The 22,712-nt window shown below is 40.1% G+C and overlaps 4 protein-coding genes across 4 annotated transcripts; 3 read left to right on the forward strand and 1 right to left on the reverse strand.

Moving 5' to 3' along the window:
- Positions 1 to 2,231: 2,231 nt before the first annotated feature.
- On the forward strand, positions 2,232 to 14,124 carry LOC139650814 (F-actin-monooxygenase mical2b). The gene is made up of 8 exons (XM_071527585.1): positions 2,232 to 2,359; positions 2,514 to 2,532; positions 2,720 to 3,139; positions 3,435 to 3,513; positions 6,699 to 6,844; positions 7,429 to 7,476; positions 13,348 to 13,478; positions 13,956 to 14,124. Exons 1-8 carry the CDS (start codon positions 2,232 to 2,234, stop codon positions 14,122 to 14,124), a joined length of 1,140 nt encoding a protein of 379 aa, XP_071383686.1.
- LOC139650802 (xin actin-binding repeat-containing protein 1-like) lies at positions 7,930 to 10,966 on the forward strand. Its single transcript, XM_071527565.1, has 4 exons — positions 7,930 to 8,425; positions 8,936 to 9,529; positions 9,602 to 9,886; positions 10,935 to 10,966. Exons 1-4 carry the CDS (start codon positions 7,930 to 7,932, stop codon positions 10,964 to 10,966), a joined length of 1,407 nt encoding a protein of 468 aa, XP_071383666.1.
- LOC139650810 (xin actin-binding repeat-containing protein 1-like) lies at positions 11,350 to 12,996 on the forward strand. Its single transcript, XM_071527580.1, has one exon. It carries the CDS (start codon positions 11,350 to 11,352, stop codon positions 12,994 to 12,996), a length of 1,647 nt encoding a protein of 548 aa, XP_071383681.1.
- A 1,057-nt stretch (positions 14,125 to 15,181) lies between the features above and the next one.
- Positions 15,182 to 21,334, reverse strand: LOC139650815 (solute carrier family 22 member 13-like). Its single transcript, XM_071527586.1, has 9 exons — positions 20,960 to 21,334; positions 17,818 to 17,921; positions 17,316 to 17,470; positions 16,649 to 16,820; positions 16,396 to 16,516; positions 16,184 to 16,278; positions 15,774 to 15,988; positions 15,557 to 15,665; positions 15,182 to 15,380 (listed from the first exon to the last, which is right to left on the reverse strand). The coding sequence occupies exons 1-9, from the start codon at positions 21,332 to 21,334 to the stop codon at positions 15,182 to 15,184; spliced, it is 1,545 nt and encodes a 514-aa protein (XP_071383687.1).
- Between the last annotated feature and the right edge of the window lie 1,378 nt (positions 21,335 to 22,712).

Genomic DNA, 22,712 nt, shown 5'->3' on the forward strand with positions numbered 1-22,712 from the left:
GTTGCCCTAGATTTCTTAGCCTGGCGACCAGAAATGTTTTACGTTCTGATTTAAAAGATTCTAAAGTGGAGGCAGACCTCAGATTTTCTGGAAGTTTGTTCCAGGTATAATTACTGTAAACAAATCAGACCATGGTGGAAAAGATTGGTGGAAAAGATTGGTAGTCTCTATCTCATGCTGGTTTTGTGTGTGCTAATGTTTCTCAAAAGTAAGACCATATTTCCCATAAGCCCCATCGCTTCCTGTTACAAAGAGGATGTTACTTGTCCCCCTCTCTCTCCCTGGTGTTGCTCCGCATACGTTTGTTTTCTCTTTTGATTTACAATAAAGGATGAACGTGTTGGAAGTGACCTTTCCAGGCCTTTTATTCATTCCACCATCTGACATTGTGAGAAGCTCTGAAAGCTTTAGGTCTGTTTGCGCTGAAAGAACAGCGGCCATCTTCCTGTTTTGTGCTATAAAGCAATATCTCTTTGTGCTGTAAAGCAATGCAGCAGATTTCCTGCGAAATCCACCCTGGTGGCACACAATGAAATATGCAGTATGGAGGCCAGGAGACGCTGTCACTGTACTTAACAATGGTCTTGTTTGTTTATGGTAGTGTCTCAAATTAATGTGCTAATGATTTATTGATGTTAAATTAATGTGCTAATGATTTATTGATATTAAATTAATGTGTTAATGATTCATTGATGTTAAAATGCTATATGTACCACCTTTTAAAAAAGTGACACCTACCCTTACAAAATGATTGGGAGCACAAAACTGAAACAAATGACAAACGACAAACAAACTTTTTAAAGGAATAGGTAATCGGTGGCATTTAAAGCAGCAGGATGGTCTAGTGGCTAGTGAGACTGCCCTTCAACCCGGCTCAAGCCTCTGTGCCAGCGAGCATCCACCCTGCTGAAGTGTCCTTGAGAAAGACACTGAATCTATGCCACCTGTAGGGTCTCTGCAGCTGACCCTCCAATAGCACACAAAAAGAGAATTTACTACATAAAACACACTGTAAACTACACTCTGTACCACAATTTGATATGCATATGGACATAACCTGTACATTTTTCTATACTGTCCATGTGTATATGAGCCGGTATACGTTTCTGGACATATTTCTGTACATATGTTAATTCCATCCGTAAATCTGATAATGTAAATAGCTAGTAATGCACACTTGCACATCTGTAAATCTAATCATGTGGATAGGCAACAATGTACTTGATGTGCATGATCTGCTTAGAAGCTTTTGCACTGGACTGTAAGTTTGTAAATCAGTAAATCTGTCAATAGTCAGTGTGTCAATGTAAAACGGTATCTTTAATTTTCAACATGTTCTCTTTGTTGTACTTTTATCCAGGCTATAATTTAATGGCCCAGTTTCCCCTCAGGATTATTAAATCATCTTATCTCAACATATCTTACTGTAGATGGTTTGTTACTGCTCAGAGATCAGCTAATTACATCTGAGCTTTGGAGGCTAACTTGACATCAAACACCACCAAGGATTTCCATAAGATAAGGACAACGGATGCTTGATATACAGTAGGGGGGGGGGGGGGGGTGGAGGCAAAATGTTTTCTGACTTTATATAATCACTGTATTTTAGAAGAATGCAGGTTATGATAGGCTGAATATTATGTAATCCCAACAGAAGCGGTCACGGTGACTTTTATTGACCAGTATTAAAGATTTATGTCCTGATGTTTGCCATGTTTGCCTTTCGTCGGCATTCCCATAGATCACTTTCACACAGTCAGCTTTAATGAGGAAGGTAAAAAAGGACTTTGATCCCAAATGCTTCACAACTTGTGCAAGTCTTGTGATCAGAAGCGGAAATGCTTCTGATTGTCACAGGGAAAAGACACTGACAGACATCTGTACGGTAACAATTCTATTTAAAAATAGTTGGATGAAATCAAATGCCTTGCTTACCCAACACATGGGCTTTTATTCGTTTTTATCTCTAGATGTAGTACTTATTTCATCGTTTTGTGTTGCTGTTTAAGATGCATATTATCTCTTCAAATCGTTGTACATTGCAGTCCGGGCTCTGCTTTCAGAGCTCATTGTGCGACTTACAGAGTACATGAGCTCTTGTTCCCGTTGTTCCTCTGACTAGAAGATGTTCTGTAATGAGCCCTAGGACCATCTCATTGATTATACTCTCCATACACACTAGGTGATATTGGGTCAACCACATATTGAGTACTGCTGTGAATTGATTGGCCATGGAATGGAAGAGTAACCTGAGGCGCACCCAGTCTCTGAGGAGTGTCCCCTCATCATGTGACAAGCCCATCTGGACGGAGGGAGGGCTTAGGGACAGGAAAGCATCAGTGTCCCAGCTTGTTGCTAGGTGAGAAAAACATTATTGTCTGTAGATGTAAAACAACAACTAATCATCACAGACCAACTTTTATATCTATCTATCTATCTAACTATCTATCTATCTTAATTAGCATGTTTGTAGATTATTAATGCTATTAATATGACTTTTGCACATGTAACAGATATCAAACCACAATGGAAGTAAGCACATCCATTGAAGTTATTGCAACAAACTATGGTGAACCAAAGCTAAACCAGGTGCAACAAGAGGTAACCTCTAACTCTACAATATGACATTTTTAGCTACTGGCACAATCCAGACACAGGGCATTTTTGGTGTGGAAAAAACAATCAATGCAGTTGCAGGGTTTCTTTGTGTCATTGTTAGCTAATCCTGCACTCTACAACCACCATGCCATCTCTGCATGTGAGTGGCCAGTTGGAGAGTAAACCAGAAAGTAAACTGGAGTCTCTGTTGAGGAGAAATGATGAGAAGGAACGGTCTCAGGCCAAGACCAATTTGAGCCGCAGTAAGTCCATGGGCAGCTTACAAGGCAACGCTGGGGCCATAGGGACCCTGAAGGCTCTGTTTGAGTCAAAGGTTGGCACACCGCAAGAGCTGAAGAGCAGTTTCAGAGCTGCAAGCCACACTCCCCCTTCCAAGGCAGCTGACATAATGCCTGGAGTGAATGGAGAGGTTGAGGAGAGAAAGTCCCCTGCAGAGGAGCAGAAGGCCCAAACACCTGCTGCTGCTGCTCCGGCTAGTAATGCTAAAGCTGATGCAGAAGAAGATGAGGTGACTCTAAAGGTAAATGGCCACCACTGGAACTGCTTAAAGGAGAATAGCACAAAATTCAAATAACAATAATAATAATAATAATAATAATAATAACGTATGTTGTAATGGCCACCAATAGCCACAAAACCTGAATTTAACACTGAGAAGTTACTTCCAAAGCTAGAAACGAGACTCAAGACTATATATTGTCAATGAATGGGTGATTATGTTTGTCATTGGTTTTAAATGCCTATTGTGTTAATTCAACTTCTACCTCTTAGTAGCAGTGACATTTTTTCAATCCAAGAGTATTGTCTCTCTCTAGGTGGTGAATCAGACCTGGATAGAGAGGAGAAAAACAATAGGCGGTATTGATTTTGAAAAAATTGCAACCGCCCAAACTGGTGAGTACCCAACAACACTGTCTCTCTTCTAGATCAAATGCATTAGTTATATTTTAGGAGCTGGTGTTCAAAATGTACCACATGATGGAGTGGTAACCTGTCCAGGGTATTGCTCTGTCCTCTGCCCAGTGCATGCTGGGATGCACTCTAGCCCCCTGTGACCCTGAAAAGGAATATGCGGGTAAAGGAAATGAATGAATGAAGGTTCAAAGTCTGTGTAATGGCTTGGCAAGTGGTGGTGGTGGGCACATCCATCAGACACACCTCAGTCATTTCAGAGTAATTCCACATGGTACGAGTGAGGTCCTTCGTTTCTAAGGTCATAGGACGCGTCTCTCACTGGAGCAGCTGGAAATGTTTGGTCTCAGGCATAGTGGAACTGACCGCAGCTCATTTGGTTCAAAATCTTTAGTGTCCTGTGAGGGTGATTTGATTGGCAGACAGGGTTTACAATAAGTTCATACCGGACTGTGAATGCAGCCTGCAGGGAACATTGTCTGTCAGGAACTGAAGCATTTGACCCATGACTTTCTGTCAATAAATGTTACCAGACCTTCTTTTCATGTAGGTTCCACAAGATAGGCCTACTTCCTCCCTATTGCAAGTCAATGAGACATAAGGCAACATTTTCAGACTCAATGCTCTGTGCCCTAAAACAGCCGCTGTGGCAGAAAAAGGGGCATGGAAAATGGATTGGAGGGCTCTGAATCTACACATATAGTAGACTCAGTGCAAATAATTTCAATAGGATTAATTAACATTAGAGATCGATTTAGATCAACTTCTATACTAACTTTTTGTTTTGTGGCAGCCATGCCGATATTGTGGTGGCGCGCCACAGATTACCTATGTATGGGAAGTCGCGGATGTGTGTTTCAACAATGGAGAGTCAGTCAGTCAGTCATATAGGGACAAATACTATCGTTGCAAAAACACAATAAAAACATAATAAAGAAACTCCTTATGATAAGACAATGTAATAAAACATTTGACATAACAACACAATGAATACCACAGGGACAAATATCAGATGATAAGACCAGCCAGGCAGTTAGATATAGTGCAAAGAAACAGTGTCACTCAAGTTCAAGACGTCAGAATGACAGCTGCATAAAAAAAAAAAAGAGTAAGAGATCCACCACCCTGCTCAGAGCTGTGAGGCTCTAGTGAACCATAATAGCCCTCCACTCAGCAGAGGGGCAAACTTCAGGTTGAGGCTGGCACCTGCACCCAGACACAGTTCTCCAGATTTGGGTACTATTTTGGAACAGCATTTTGCTTCTTATTGAGAATAACATTTTCCTGATGCTAAAAACAAGGTTCACACTCTCTATAGACCAATGGATGTGGGATTGTTGGAGTGGAGACAACGATAACAGTATCAAAATCCCCTGATACACATTTTTATTGCTTTTTTTGTTTGTTTTTGATCCACCACAATGGAAATTGAGAAGCAGGGTAAACATTTTTGGTTTCTCATGTCAAACAAATTGAGTGTCTGAATTCTCATGCCACTGAAAAATGCCAGACAAGAGGCCGGCTCCACTGGTAAACATTCCCTGATATATCATAGTGGGGGGAAGCCCTGACCTGCGGAGGGTAGATGGATGAAAGGGAAGAGGTGGAAGGCGAGAAGAAGAGGAAGTTATTAAGACAGTGACTGCGCACAGAGCTGTGATTGACTCAACCTGATGTGGGCATAGTAGGCCACTCCAGAATAGGACAGAAATAGCCAGCATGCTCCAAGTCCTGCATGAGTGCGGGGGTGAAAGGGTCAGCTGTCACTAGAGCAGGAATGACTGGAAAGGCAGTGGCAGAATGACTGGAAAGGCAGCGGCAGACAGAGAGAGGGAGCAAGGAAGAGCGACAGAGGCTTCTACAATATAGAGCTTAATATCCAGATACAGACCCACAGTTAATTCGACCCAGATACATTCACACAGCTTTGCGTCAAGATAAGAAGACAGACAAGACACAAGGGATTGGGAGCTGTTAACCTCTGTGAGTACAGATTTGTATTTCATCTGTCTTTAGGTTGTAACCAAAAAGGGCAACTTAGAGAATCATTTACGTGTCTGTTGTCTACATACAGGCTTACCTGCATGTGTATATGGCTTGCTGTTACACTTGAAGTCTTGCACTGCTGACTCATAGTTATATTACATCTTAATAATTGATGTATCTAATGTTATATATTATGGGTAAATAGTTTGCGAAAATCAAATTAAGTATAACATTTATGTGAGTCTTGAAATATTGGGCTTTTGTACGAACGAGGCTTGGCAATCACTTGGTGGCGGCCTAAATGACGCAGCCAAAATTCACCAAATCCCCTTCCTAGACAGTTCCTAGAAGGTTTACACTCGGTTTACACTGCACATTGTCTGTTTTGCCAAGTCTTTCTGATACACACGTTGACGGTGATCTGTTAAGTTACTACTTCTATAAACAATTAAAAGGCATATGTGTGTTTACCTTTGCTATCTGTGCTTAGTCGACCGTAGCTGAATGACTTGCATATCCTCTTAAATCTATGTGTGTCAATGGAGTCAGGTGTCAGTCACGCTCCTCCCCAAGTGGTACATTTATAGATTGCCCTCCTGGCAGCTGTTAAAGATCAGCTTAGAAAGTGTTATGACAATTGACAGGAAATTTGTAACAATTACCAGACCTTTTACTGATGTGAATGTGCACACAGTAGCCTAATTAGCCTAGTCTAGTATTATAGTTTTTTAAATGCTGTTTTCATGTTCTGCTTAGATGGAACCGTTCATTTGGTCAAGCTCAGTGCTGCTTCTCCGTCACAGTCTCCTAAAATACTGTTTAAATACTGCTAAAATACTGTAATTGTTTTTTGACGTGAGGCAGCTGCCTTTTGTGTGTGGTGTGAACTACACAAAATTTTATGGCAGTTAATATAGACCAGTCAGCAAAGTGGGACTAAATTATGGAGTGCACTGTGTGTCTTTACCTTATATCCCATGTGGGAGAATGTGACGGCGCATTTATTTTACAACCTTGCACTGAAATATAGTTCATTATCATCATCAACTTTGATCTCATGGAGTTTTGATCGTAGTCAATTCAGCAGTAAGCAGTACACAGTACACCTTGTGTCATAAAGCATTAGAGATTCAAAACCCTACTCTAACATCTTACAACTGCTCTGTCTGATATCTCTGCAGATGATAAGAGGAGGTCGATCGCAGACTTCAGAGACAGCTCCTTCATCCAAGCCAAGGAGAAACTGCCTGTCTCGGTCAAAGCTATGTCTGCTCTCTATCTGTCAAAGGTGGCACCTGCAGAACCAACAGGCAGCCTTTTGAAACCAGTAAACATCTGTCTCTTCATCACCTTATGTTATGTATTGTCTAGTGCTGGGTCCTGGTAGATTAGGGAATCAGGCTGGCACAATGTGAAGGTCCGACTATATATGATGAAGGTTGTCAAACACTTATCAATATGTTAATTTATACCCTTCTTATCAGCAGTAGATCAGGCATTTTCTGTCATAATAGATGAACAGTAAAAAAAAATATGCATATATACTCTGTATATATAGTCTGAATTCCAGGGTGTCAATTTATTTGGACATTTGATTGGAGTGCAATAATGTTGTATTCTATGTTGTCCATAAATACCAACTAACTCATAATATCTTATTTTCAAGTTATCTTCCAGCCAACCAAACAAAATGATTTGTATTTAACTATACTGTTCATACAGTGGATGTGCAGCTGCACTGTACTGCAGTTAATGATCTATGGAATGTGAAGTATTAAGTGGCTATTACAAATGTATGGTTACTGATAAAACAAAAATCAGGCTAGAGGTTTCTAACTTATGCCAAGTTCAGGATGACATTGTTTGTTTATGATTTCCATGTTACCTGAGGTAATGATTGTGTCCTTCCAGGCACAAGATCAATCATCTGAATCGGGGAAAAGAGTAAAACTGACGAAGGTATGGTAGAATTTAACCAGATTTTTTGCACAATAAGATGTGTGATTAGCATTATTCTTAGGTGTGTTTTTGATTCATGTTATCACAATAACATAAATGTCATACGTATAACATAGTTCAAGAATAAAAATATGATAACCAGTTTTCTTTGAAGTGTTGCGATAACATGTCAGTGAAAATGGATGCCATTCAATGTACAGTACGTGCTTTGTCTGAAATGTTATTTATCATTGTGGTTGCTTTGGATTTGAGTACATTTGCTGGTTGTTTTGGAGTTCAGCTAACCCAATGACACTTGGCATGTGGAGTGCTTGCTGGCCTGATTCAGAAGGTAACATGTGGCTCTGATTCCTGTAAGCATGATTGCTCGTTTTGAGCCCGATTTTCATTGGATAGCTAATTTCCATTACAAAGAGCACAATGATGAGAATATTACTTTGTTCTTCACCTAAGATGGCAGAAGACTCCCAACAAATGAAAGATGATCTCCTTCCACCTCCTTCAGCCAGACATCACCCAGGAACAGGAAACATCTCTGGGGCGCACTCCCAGCCCTCCATGCCATCACAACCTTCCAAAGAAATGCTATACCAACAGCGGCAAAAATGTGAGCTGAGAAGGCTTCTCAAGCATACTCACCCAGAGCTGAAGATGCTGGATGAAGCTGTGGATGAGGAGCTTGCTGAAGTTCTGAGCTCAGAGAGTGGGCTGACAGCTGCCGAAACTGGATATGAGGGAGAGGTCCTCTCCAGGCGCTGGATATTTGAGAACTGTGCACTGAGCAACAAAGTTGATCCCCACACCCCAAAGATGCACATGGCAGAGGGAACAGTGGAAAGAGGGGATGTTAATAGAACATCAGCTTTGTTTGAGCAGCCATGGGAGAGCGTTAAAGGGATCACAGAGGCTGTCGAAAGGCTCAATTCCAGTCCGGATCTTAATGCAGAGCGTGAGGAGGAGATGGTTAGAATAGATGTTCAGTCTACAAGGAGGATGTTTGAAAGTCAGTCTGTGGATACCTCTAGGTCATGTCCAGATATTAAGTTCCAGGGCAAAGTTGCTATTTCTGAGGATGAGACAGGGGCAGTCCAAAAACGAAAACAGGAGTTTGAGATGTGCAGCGAACAGAATCTACACAGTGAAAACAAAAGCAGTGCATGTATCAAAAGTTTTGATTTGATAGAACAGTCCCATAAACAAGAGCCATGTGTTAATGCTGTTGGTTCAAGCACTGAACATGGGTTTTCTGAAAATCAGGAATATAGGAGAGGGGTTTCTACTGGTAAAGCAGTCTTTCAGAATCAGGCTACAAGCCTTCCTAATTCAGAAGGTGTTGGGGAAATAATCAAAACGAGTACAGCTCTTTTCCAGAACAACCCTTTTATCTCAACAAACATAGAGAGAGATGGCGTGCATAGAGAAAAGGCCCAAAACAATACCTCACCCTATGGCGGCCCAGCAGTAGACGGCGGGGCGGTTGAGGACATTCTGATAGCTAATGTCAAAAACAGAGCGCAGCTGTTTGAATCAATGCCATTTGATAAAATCAGGCACCAGAACAAGGAAGAAATGGAGACTATGGTGGAGACCATAAATGAAACATTGAATTCTCTCTATCACTTTAGCGCCATACATTCAGACGGATCAATCATTGAGGTGAATGAGACAATGATTGCTAAAAAGGCTAAATACATCCTATCCCAGAGTGGGCCGAAGATAAATTATGATGAGGTGGCTGAAGGCGGTGCACAGAACTTCATACTTCAGTTGCTACCACGAGCAAACCTAAAGCCTCAGGTCATTTACCTAAAGGAGGATAATCAAGGAAATGTGGAGGCCACTGTGGTGAATGTAGGCCTATCTGTCCACCAGCATCATTTCTCTCCCAACCAAGATGCAGAGTTTAAAACTGCCAATGTACTTCAGCTCATTGAGGATATTCTCACTCAAGACAACTCTCTGAGGAAAGGAGTGATAATTCAGGAAGATGTGAATAGATGTGCTGAAGTTATTGTTTACTCTCTCTACAAGTATGCTGAAGGAGATGTGAAAAGTTACTGTCCCCCACAAGGCCATGATGTGGAGCCTGATGAACCAGAATGTGAAATAGGTGTTAATAAAACAGAAAATCAAGAACTAAGAAAGGGGGATGTTAAGTCAACCATAAGCTGCCTTCTGGCAACAACTCAAGACCAAACTTGCCCAGGATCAATCAGACCCGAAGTCACAGTAAAGGGGAATGTGAAACTGTTTAGGAGTTGCATTGAAAAGGGAGATTTGGAGTATTTGAAAACTCTTCAGGCTGAGCCCACAGTGCAAGAACAAGAATTATCTCCTAACCTCACTCAAACTGTGGCTGGAGGCAGCATGGAGACACATCATGAACAAGAAGGTCATCAGGCAGAGGAGAGTACTTCAGAGTGGGCCCCAGTGGATGTGAAGAGACTGAAAAGCATTTTCTCTGCAGATCAAAGCCAAGTCCAACCAGAGCAAATGATTCATGATGACCATGTCCATTCTGCCAAGATTTCTCCTTCATTCAGATGTCAAAGTATGCCACTTGGAAAGAGGGAGTCTTCTAAAGAACGTGACAGCAGGGTTTTCCCACGTGGGCAGGTAAAGAACAACTTCAGTGAGTGTGGCAGTCAAGCACAAGAAAAAGCATGTGATGTTAAAGTTGCTCCACAGGGGTCATATCTATATCTTGAGACACAGGACGATGACATGGTCCACCAGGCTGAGTTAGTTGAGGCGGTAGATGACGAACATGAAATCTCTAACCTCCAAGCTGCAATCCATAGCCTCCAACAGGCCACAACGGAGGCCAAAACTTTTCATCATGCATCACAAGAAAAACAGCAGTTACCTAGTCAAGGATTTACAAAGGAACAAATAGCCTCTGTAATAGAAAGTGATGTTAAGACTGTGAAAAACCCTAAAGCAGAAGCAGGATTACCTAAAGAAAACATGCAAAAAGAAAAGACATGCACCGAACAAATGTTGAAAGCACCCCCTTCAGCCTCCTCCATCACCTCAGAACATAAATCAGAAAGCCAACACGAGAACACAGCGACATGCCGTGCGAACATTGATTCAGAAGAAAAACAAACTACTGAGGCCTGTGGTGCAGAGGGTCAACTGGGCACAGAGGTTGTCCAGAAACAACTCGTAAAAGCTGCTATGATGTCTTTACAGAGTTCTGTAACAAAACCACAGCAAGATAAGGAAGATAAGGAAGATGTTGTACAGGGTAATCTCCAAGCAGCCTTGGATTCCCTGGAGAGATCCAAGATTAATGTCACTAGAGGGGATTTCAGAGCAGCTATGATATACAGGAACTCTTCCAAATCTCACAAACAAAGATCTAAAATTGTGGATGCAGAGTCTGTTCAAAAGCCCGCTGAGGAGCAGTTTTGCCCTGTGACTGAATCTAAATCAGCTCCCCATGTAACTTTCAGACAAGAGGGACAGGTGGCCGCTGAAGAGCTGAGTGCAGCAAATGCAGATTCACCCAGCCCAGGTCAAACCCCAAATAAACCAGCCACAAGCGTTTCCTCAGAGAAAGGCAGAAGGCCTGTTGGTCCAAAACCAGCCATCCCTCCTAAACCTGAGTATTTGAAGGTGAAACATGCAGATAACCAATCAACCAACACAGAGAATCTTGAGACAACCCAAACTAATACTATGACAACTGAAATAAAAAAACAATTGAAAGAAGAGAAACCCACTCAGCCGTTACCAACAACATCAATGTCATATGAAGATGTGCATAAGAAAGGCCTGTCCAAAACAGACAGTGCTCCAGAGTCAAGGCCAAGTTTACTGGATCCTGAAAAACATGAAACAAATGAGCTAGTTGGTGAAGCCATCCAGATGTCTCAGAAAATTCAAGGAAACCATCAAGCACAGGGTTCAAAGGTCACCCCGGGCAGAGGAACAAGTGATATTTCCACCTTTGTGGATGAGAATATTGTTAATCAGCCAGAGGAGATGAATGCCACAGCAGGAGAGAAATATCCCCAGAATGACTCAGTCAAGGAGAATGGGAATGAGACCGATGAGAGCCATGTAGATTTTCATGAAGCATGTCAGAAGTTTGGAGGTAAAAAGGTTTCAGTAAAGAATGCCCCTGTGAAGCCAAAAAGAGTAAGAATTGCCCAGAATGGCAACAAAAACCTCAAACACACATCTGGAGATAATAATTCAACTACTCTCACATGTGTGGATGCGGAACCACAACAAATTCTCACTGGTCCATCATACAATAAACCAAACAACCATGGACAAACTATTGAAAACAATAAACACAAAGAAGACCTGAAACAAGAAAGCAAAGTTGTAATGAGGGAAAAGAAAGTAAAAATTGAGACAGAAGATGAACGCAGACAGAGGCTGTCTGTTCACATGGATGAGATCATGAGAGGGAACATAACAGCAGCCATGGAAATTTTTGACAATTTGCGAAAACAAGAGGAACTGCAGAACATTCTCACTACAGTTGAAGAAATTGAACAGGACACAAGCACGGTTGATGTAAGGTCCCTGAGGACAATATTTGAGACTGTCCCAGGCTGGGTTGTCAACCCTAAAGAAAAGAAACAAAAACAGGCAAAGGTGGAACACAGAGTTGAGAAGTCACCGTTATGCAAAGATGACACTGAAAGCACGTCCTCAATGGCACATGTTTTTGGAGATCTTGAGAGAGCCAGTGAGGAAATCATGAACCTAAAAGAGCAGACCTTAGCCAGACTTATGGACATAGAGGAAGCCATAAAGAAGGCTCTTTACTCTGTCTCTACTTTGAAATCCGACTCGGATATCACTGGTCTGTCTGGCCTGTTCAAAGAGTCCTTAGGGACAGTGCAAGGATCCCCATCCTCTGCTAATATTAGGAAAATTAGCATTGGGTCAAGCAGAACTAAAACACCACAGGCACAGGAAAGCCCTAACACACAGAGAGACACAGGTCTGCCAGTTGGCCAGAGTGCAGGATTTGAAGTACCTTCTGGAAAACCGCGAGCAAGTCCTCCATCCTCACCTGCCTTTATCTCCATCCAATCAGGTGCTAGAAAGAAAGATAAAACACAGTCGCTGCCACCAGAGACCACAGCATGCTCCACCTGTCAACGCAGCCCAAAGGCAGAGGAGAAATTTCGGACAACAAAGACGATGAAATGCAACAGCGCTGCTCAAAGCAAAAAGAGAGACCCCAGAAAAGGAGGTCAAAAGCAATCGTCTTACTCTCCGAATAGCCCACTTAATCCCAAACGTGAGCTCAGTGTGCTTGAGGTGCAGACTGACCCCGAGGGGAACGGCATGATCGGCACCAAAACAGTCACAGAGAACTATGAGAGGACAGATAACTTTGGCAACCGGTTTTACTCCTCCAAAACCTCCACTGTTGTCACTACTCAGCCAGAAAACATGACATCATCTACAGGTCAGGTAGTGACCAGTCCGGCCACATATCAGGTCACCACATATCCAGAAGTCCAGCTGCCCATCAATCAGAAACCCTAATTTTGAACATAGTGTACAGGGAGACAAACTATTTTTTACTGAGAAATCTTACAATAATAGTGATTTAATAGCTATGTGCTGGCAATGTTTTTGATGTACTAAGAAGTTTATGTTTAAGTGTATTCAATTTGCCTAGAATTAAATATTTTGGTTATTATTTGCTTTCAGTTTATCCTGATGATGTGTGAAATTCTGTTGGGTTTTTTTTAGGTTGTGTTGTACTTTTTGACTGGATTTGAAATTAAATACAGATTATTGGTTTTCCTTTTGGCCTTTATGTTTGTTGTTATTTTGTTATTGTTGTCATTGTTTTACACGAAACTAAGCCCTCACTCTCACTCTTCCCATCAGTTTCAACCATCTTGTCAAGATAAGTGTTCAGCTTGCTTGAAGCCAGTTTATCCAATGGAGAAAATTACTGCAGACAAATACATTTTTCACAAAACTTGTTTCTGCTGTAAGCAGTGCAAGAAAAAGTTAAGGTGAGATATTAGAATATTCTACATAAAAATCACCTGCAATTATTGATCTTTCTTTGTTCTGATAAATTTTCTTGCCGATGCAAAAATCTCAATTCAAGAAACAAAATAATACATTTTGAATAAAATTCATAGTAAACTGATCGATTTTGTAGATTTACTGAATAGATAATGACACAATGACTGCTGTAGACCTAGTGTTTACCAAAGATCCATACTTATTTGTTAATATTGTTAGGATTGATTGATTGATTGATTGATTGATTGATTGCTTGATTGATTGATTGATTGATTGATTGAAAAACAATTTAAACAATTTCCATTGTGGTCCTTTTTAAGTCTGAGATGTGCTTCTAATTTTTGAATAATGCAACATGAAAAAAATAATAAATTAGTAAACTAAAGAAAAGAATAGCATTTTGTCTATGTAGATCCTGAAGTCATTTGGTACTGTAACTGACAAAGTGTGCTCTATTGTAGCATGTACAGTTACGCACCTCTCTATGGGGAGTTCTACTGCATATTTCACTACCAACAGCTGTTCAGAAGGAAAGGGAACTACGATGAGGGCTTTGGGCATGCTCAACACAAGGACCGATGGCTTCTGAAGAACACTGCTGATGTGGGGCCGGATGAATCTGAGGCATAGATACTCCTTCAGTGGTAATACCAATGGTAAGATGTCCACAATCTACTATATTCTGTATATTTTTATTGTCATACACATGGTGATTTAGTACAGTGGCTTCCCTCCCAATGACAATGTGGTCTTTTTCTGTTTGTAGCTGGCATCATGGTGACTGTGACAGTGTGGATTGAAGGACTCCTAGAATCTGAATGCAATGATCAATTGCTATCCAAATTTTGTAGTGTGTTGATCTACTGATTGGTTATGAATGATAATGTGTTGACAGGTATGTCCAGATCTAAAGTGTAACCAGGGCTAGATCAGTGTAGGAATCTATGCTAAAGTATGACAGATATTAAAGACACAAGTAATTATCCTCTTGTTATTCAGTTATTCAGTAAATGTACATTTGTTTGACTTAGTGAATAATTATTACAACTTATAATAATGACATACATTTTTTGTGCTTTCTCGTGGACTCAAAGTGATTGAAAATACACATCTGTAGGAAAAGACAAACAATCTGAAATGAGATATGAGACCACAAAAAAAAATTCAACATGATTTTGCTGCAAACATTCCAGTTATAAATGAAGTTGTTATAGAAGGAAAAAATCCACTGACTGATTGTAACAAAAAAGAAATAAATGAAACCTTTGTTCAATTGTTGTGTATATAGTTAACTGAATGCTGCTGAACTCCTACTGAATACTGTAGTTTGCAGCATTTCTATCTGATACTGAAGAAATACACTAATATGCATCTGTTGTTGTAACAGATTTTTTATGGATTTCTATGATGGTTTATATGGTTTTACAGCATTTCTGCCTGATACTGAAGAACCGTGCAAACTGTATTGATGTACAGAAAATTTGGGCTGAAAATCACAAATTCTGAAATGAAATTATGATTTCAGCCTAAATTATAAATGTGTGCTCTTCACTGGTTTGTCTTCTTCACCATAGAATCCCTTTTCAATACTCCCATTGTCTGGTTTTCTGAAATGACAAAATTATTATATAGAATTACTTTCAGTTCCTTATGTTATCTATACACTACGGTGAAAAGGCTAGTCAACTCACATGGCTTCAGTGTGGTCCTGAAGTTCAACATTGAGGGTCTCAGGCAGCAGCAGGCTGAGCAACCCACCAGCCACAGGGAGGATGCCATATATCAGCATGGGGATGGTGTGATGGTAGACCTCCAGGAGCCTGATTAGAGGGGCGAGGATGCCTGCCCCACGAGCGCACATGGAGTTTAGACCCAAACCATTCTGCCTGCAAGGGACAATATGCACAACGGGCTCATCAGGAATCTCATATCACATTTAATAACAGGAAAAATGGCATTTTCTACCAGTATTACCTCTAATAACAGAGAAGTTGTTTTTATGTAATCATCAGGTAATAACAGAGAAAAAAATGTATTATATGTTTTAATGTTGGGACATTACCTTAGAACAGTAGGATACAGTTCTGCAGTATAAACGTAGACTATGGTGAAAGAAGCAGTGGCAGCAAACTTCCCCAGTACAGCGACGACTGTTACCACTTCAGGAAGGTCTGATGGGCAAATACATCAGATACGCATGCATTTATCAGATAAACATGGGCAAATTGAGACTTCTAATGTGTTTCAGAATGCAAAAGATGTCTTAGGTTAGACGTTACCCTTTGGAATAACAAGGATCAAAAGGCAAGTACAGCCCGCTAAAAACAGGGTCACTGCTTGACATATTCTCCTCCCAAAGTGTTGAATAACAAATAAACTGCCCAGGCATGCAGGAACCTCAGCAATGCCAAAGATGAACTGTGTGAGGTAGATATCCAGGCCAAAATTGCCAACATTCAGGCTCAGTCCATAGTATACCAAGCTTGTTGCAAACCTAACAGAGTGGGAGAGAGAAAGAAGCTATACTGTTTTGACAAATATTACCATGAATACATGGAATTTACTGTAGCTATTACATGTCAGTATTAAACATGATTTATGTATTAATGTAATTCATAGGTTGAGAAGGACAATGGCATGAAACATTCAATTAATCTTAACAGTTAATGTAGAAATTATAAAGACTCACCAGACATAGCTCATCACGAGAGTGCGTTTTCTCAAGTATGAGATCCTGAAGATGTCCAACATGTTTCCTCTTTTGGATGCAGCCTCGAACTCCAGCTAAACAAATAAAATGTCATCAATTTTTTGTATCATTTTTAGGTGATATGTGTTTAATTCAGAGCTTTGCTGGTGTTTGATTTTGGTTGAAGTCAAAATGAGGTTGATGCAGCTCACCTTGTCCAGCAGAGCTTCTGGGACCTTCCTCCCATTCACCCTGGCTGCCTTCCGGACCTCCTTTTGCACTTCCTCCTTCCTGCCCTGGGTCATAAGCCAGCGAGCTGACTCTGGGAGAATCCTAACAGGCACATAGGTCCAGAATCACAAAATATCATTAAAATGTGAAATTAATGATTTTTCTGGCAACACTGCTGGAGACTATAGTACCTAAACTATTTGTCTAAGTATTCTGGCCTCAGGGGCCACTGACCAGTAGAAGACTCCCAGGATCAGGAGAACAGGGCTGAAGAGCACCAGCTGCAGGATCCTCCAGTTACGGATCAAATAGGCCATGCCTGACAACACCATCAGTCCAGTAGAGAAGACAACGAGGGGCAGAACGGTGAAGAGTGCAACCCTAGAGGCATCAGTCCACTCTGCACCTTCAAAACAATAAGACATACATACATTCTCACATATTAACCTCTGAGGGCAGAAAATGTACACTCTTCATGTGAAGCCACTTGTAAGGTGTGAAATTAGAAAGAGCTCAATTAATGCTTGGGTTTATAGATTTATTTTTTAAAAAGTCAAGAAAATTCTTTAAAGTAAACATTATAACATACCAAAAACTGCCACTTGCCCTTGTGTTTTTGAGTTTACTTTGAGTTGCTGTAAATATTGCATATATCAGTGGCTGCAGGTAGCACTTTTAAAAAAATAATAATAATTTGCATATACAACTTGCAAATACTTTGCAAATACAACAATGCAATCAATAGTATTGTTTAGTAATAGTAGTAATTTATAAACATCTATAATTTCGATGTAGTTTATTTAAAGTAATAATGTTCCTCTAATGGCATAATGGCATCCTCCGAAAGAAGAGAATGTATGTAAAAAAATATTATCAAAGTAAAGGTGAACAGTATACCTACCTATCACAAATGCAGTCAATGAAAGGCCAGAAATAGAGGAGCCACCTACAAATCTGACAATCATGTAAACATAGATGTTGGGTGAAAAAGCAGCTGCCACACCAAACAACAGTAGGACAAGGAATGAAAGCAGGACCACAAAGCGTCGACCAAACCTATAAAGACAAGAGAAGAGGATTACAGCCATTGTTTCCTAATTCTTTTAAGGGACACAGGGGTTTAGGTTTGAGATAACTCATTTGTTCTTTGGGAAAGTCAACCTCTATATATATATCTATTCATATATTTTGTTTTGTTTGTTTTTGATGTAGCAGATATTAGGGGACAATTTATGAACAAAGCATGTGGCACCAATAATAATCTACATCCCTGAATTGTCTTGTCCATTTTATTATTTTATATTTTTTAATGATGCTCCATTGCTTTAATAGCACAAAAGATAATAAATATCAAGTACATGGGAGTAGAGGTGGGAATGGATGACTCTATTGGGGGTCCATACCTGTCAGCCATTGCCCCAAACACCAGCGCTCCAACCAGGGGACCTGCCATGTAGATGGACTGTGAAACCTCAAGCAAACTGCTCCTGTCACACACTAGATTAAACTGAGAACGGAGAGGAGGAAATGAAGAGAAGGGAAAGGAATGGATGAAAGGAGGATCTGAGAAATACTACCACTTCAAAGCACTAGATTTTCAAACCAAAGAAGACACCATACGCAATTTTGGATGTTCTCCGCCCTTTTTGCCATTTTGAAAGATGGAAAATCACAGTATGTCAGTTAGAAACAAAAAGGGGAGGGGGGAACAGGGGCCTTGTTAGAGTAGAGGGTGGTGACTCCCATATCTGATATAATCTTTTACATAAAGTATACACTTGCATAAAAATTCCAAAGGGAGATTTGAACCAATAAAGGTTCAAATCTGTTCAAAAGGTTCAAAAACAGGTTCAAAAACACAAGAGCAAAACTTTCAAATCTTGCTTGTATTAAGATCACACAAGGTAAACAAATTGAGATAGTCTCCTGTAGCTAACTGACTGACTGACTGACTGACTACCCATTGTTAAAGTCACGCGAGAAGTGCCGTCAAGACCTACACAGTCATGGTGGTATACCTGATACCGTGTTTTAAGGCCCATTCACACCTAGAGCGACAACTATAAATATAACTACAAACTATAACGTGTTGCTCAAGCATTCATACTACAACGATATCGTCGGCGCTGAATATTAAGAGAAAATATGGAGCATGATTACTTTATCAACGTGCTTTTATTTTACTCGCTCTCGAACGTAAATAACGACATAGCCGAAGGCTTTGGGTTCACGAATTGCAGCAAAAGAGAGAGGAGATGGAGACTGTGTTTTGTTTATATGAGAGCTAGTGGTAGTCACCAAGTGAAGCTGTTTCATGTCTTTACCAGTAGGTGACTCTGAACCAAGGAGGTTCTGAATGCCACATCTACTGTGGATCAAAGAGGCTAGTCTCCATGTTGACAGAAACACCTGTAACTTAAACGTAAACAGGTTTCCAGTATTCGTTACCTTCTGGTCATAGCCATTTAAAAGATAGGATGATAACGCATTTGCCCTCGGCAGATCAGATTGGCCAAGACATGATGCTATTTTGTTAGTTAGCAAGATAACTAGCAAATACTCTAGTTAGCGAGTAGGCTATATTCAAGTCAGTTAACACGTTTTGCCGCTAATCTCTTCTAATCCTGACCGGTTTTGGATGTTTTTATAGTGTGAACACAGACATTCTATTTACTTAGGACGATTTAAATCTTGTTATAGTTACAGTTATCTTTATAGTTATCTTTATAGTTATCTAGATGTGAATGGGTCTTTAAATTGTACAAAGTGCCACTTGTATAGTATATCACTACAATGCAGAGGGCAGTACAGAATGTATTATACTAGGGTGCGAAAGCCAAGAGGGCCCGGCTTGCACTCGGTCAACCTACTCTTGTTTTCACCAAGTAACCAAGAGCATATTTTGTCCTACAATTACAGCATATTTTATAACTTCTAAAAACAAAGATTTTCATGTTTCAGCTATATTTTAGAACACAAATCAGACAAATGCATCAGTCAAATCTACTCCAAATCAGTAGTAAATGCTAATTTACCATAACATAAATGCTGTAATTAATGCAATATTGTCTAGTGGTGACAAGTTTTGTTTTAAGTAAGTCCAATCACTTCAACAACATATTTGTTTCTTATGTGTTATAAACTAACCCTTTTCATCAAAAGAGGATGCATTTTGTTGTTACAATTACAGCATATTTTGTAATTAATTTGGACTGAAAACAACAAAAACATTTTTGTTAATCATTAATAAATATGCTTGCTATCACATTGAAACTATTCAAAGAAGATCTAAATTAGCATTTACAGATGTACTTTTAATTAGGGTTGATGATATTCCTGCTGAGTGTTTTATCATGGTATCTCCCTGTACTCAGTTCAGTGCACACAGTCTGAACCAAGCTGTGTACTGGCTAATGCCAGTAAAGTGCAAGTTCAAAGTTCAATAGGCTACATGTCAAACTTCATTATATAAATATCAAAGTTCGATGTATTATATCAAAGTTTGATGTATATATCAAAGATCAATACATATTTCCTGTTTGCCCTCCCATAACTAGATCAGTTTGATTGGTCTGCCTGCTCAAAAATCACACATAGTGGAATTTTGTTTTTGACTGAGGGTCATTTGACCCTTAAGAATATGCCTTTACCTAAAGTCCAAATTAAGGCAGAAACCAGAGGCAATGTTTATTGGGGACAAGTTGATTGACAAAGTCAAGAAATTTTAGAGGGATCATATAAATTAACTTAAAGTAATAATAAATTGACATGCCTGGGGTCGGGTCTGACCCCTGTTGGTCGCTTGAGGGTTAAACCACGTAGACCTACATATTGAAAACCTGGTTAAACATCTTTAGTTGAAACTAGGATTCTATTTTAGGAGAAACCATGCGTCTCTCTTGAATCCAGAAGAAAAGATTAGTTAGGCTACTTCATTGTGCTGATCTACTGTACATGAATGCTTCTGCTCAATGTTTGTCTATATGCTTGAGACAGTTTATCGTAATGCCTTAAGACTTGTTACAAACTGCAAAGCCCTTACTCATCATTGTATGCTAGGGTTGGATGGGCATCCTTGTCCATACATAGGATTGGTCATTGGCATACCTTTATCTACAAGACTATTCTAGGAAAACGTGCCCCTCATTTATGTGCTTATATCTGCTTATGTTTTAGTAAGTATTAAAGCCCAAAATGACATGATTTTTTTTTTTTTTTTTTGTAGAATAACCCTAAAGCTCGCACCGAGGTTGTAAGCTTTTATGTTTGCTGCTCCATCTGCCTGGAATTCCTAATTCCATTAATTAGGTTGTTTTTTTAGGTTATTTTTCTACTTAAACTTATAACCTTTATCCTAATATTTGTCTGCTTTCATTGTTTTTGTAATTATTTGCTGCTTCTTGGCCAGGTCTCCTAAAGAGATTCCATAGGGCTATTTTAACAGGGCGAACCTGATTAAATAAAGGTTAAATAAAATAAATAAAATATATACATATACATATATATATATATATATATATATATATATATAAATCAATCACCTACCTCTGTTACTATGCTGGAGGCGCCCTTGGGTGCCTCATAATCCCATCCATCTATGCACTTTGTGGTACTATTAATCCCATATGCTTCGATGGTTTCCAAATCCAAATCCACAGGTGTGAACATTTCACAGCTTTCAAACCCCCCATCCGTGTTCACAGGAAGGGTGAGATTTTTCTGTGTCTCAAATGTCAAGTTGGGGCCACGGGCCAAGATCCAGTCAGTGTTACAGTGATGTGGGAAGCTCATGCCCGTGAACACCTGAATCATAATGTCGAAGGCTGCAAACATGTAAGGGATGCATACTGCAATTAATAAACGCTTCTGAAATAAACCGAACTCCCCAATCTCCTTTAGGACCTGCCCGAAGTTGCTCATATTGATCTCTAGCAGAATGTGCAGCGGTTCCTCTCCGAGTGAGAGAAGTGTCCAGTCAGAGTGCCGTCCGTCCAATATGAGGCCTGTTAATTAATGTTTAAACCACCGCCGGGATCGTGGTGGTTTATTGGTTTATTGATTGGTTTATTGATTTATCCAGATATTCTCAATAGCCTATGCAGGACAAAACAGACAGGCGTCCTACACATTGTCACTTGGATATGGCAATGTGTGGCACTTACCATCCCTTGCCATACCCAAGTTTTCATCTTGTATTACTTTTCATTAAAATGAAAAGCAAAGATCAAGCAAGAAAATTGAAACCAGAAATTTGGACCATTCAGGAATAATGTTCCCTAAAGCTGTGTGTGACTGTGTAAAATAGTTTGGTTAACTATGCCTGGTAATTTATTTAAATGATATTAGATGAAATGATTTTTTTTTACTTTAGTGAATTGACATGGCTTTGTCCCTGCAGCAAAATTAGGAATATTAAGCCTATAATTTTATTATTTAAGATTTAAACAGTGGGGAATGTTATTGGACTACTCTAATCAGAGATTTCACTCTCACCACTCATCTGTAGAATAGACAGTTGAACTTCTGTAACCTACTAGATTATATACTACTGTAACAAAAAAAGTAACAGATCTTAACAGATGGGGATTCATGGCTTAATGCTTATGTAAGGGGCTTGATATGAAAATGGTTGGGAATTCTTGTCCAGCTCGCACATGGACAAGAGGCGGAGGCGGAGTCCTCTAACCACCCTACTGCTCCATGAGTTGCTGAAGACTGGATACAGAGAAGAGGTTCACTCGGAGCGGGTTGAGTAGGTAAACCTGTTCAATACAAATCCTGCTTGTAGAAAAAAATTAGGAAGGAAGATGAACTAACTTGTTCGAGCTTTCAGCTCAGAATAGGAAGGTAAAGTTTTTCCAGACATGATGTCGGATTAGATTAATAAAATGGTCTTTGGACATGTTTTCCATCAGAAAAGTTTACTATTATTATTGTGCCAGCACCATTATAGCTCCTGCATCACATCGCTAGTTTGCCTGGGAAGCTAAGCAGGTTTGTAGTTAGTCCTTGGATGGGAGACCACATGGTGCTGGAAGTGGTGTTGGAGGACCAGTAGGAGGTGCTCTTCCCTCTGGTCTCATGCATAATATCCCCAATGCCCCAGGGCAGAGACAGGGACTCTGTACTGCGGGTGAGCACCGTCCTTCGGATGAGACGTTAAACCAAGCTCCTGACTCTGTGGTCAATAAAGATCCCATCGGCACTCATCGCAAGATTAGGGGTGTAACCCTAGTGCCCTGGCAAAATTCCCCAAAACAGGCCTTCCTTCCATCATGGCCACCTAATCATCCCTTGT

Source organism: Centroberyx affinis, unplaced genomic scaffold, assembly GCF_046629955.1.
Source record: "Centroberyx affinis isolate AG114_WGS23_722 - 3 ecotype Tasmania unplaced genomic scaffold, CSIRO-AGI_Caff_v1 ptg001546l_1, whole genome shotgun sequence".
Classification (NCBI taxonomy): Eukaryota; Metazoa; Chordata; class Actinopteri; order Beryciformes; family Berycidae; genus Centroberyx; species Centroberyx affinis.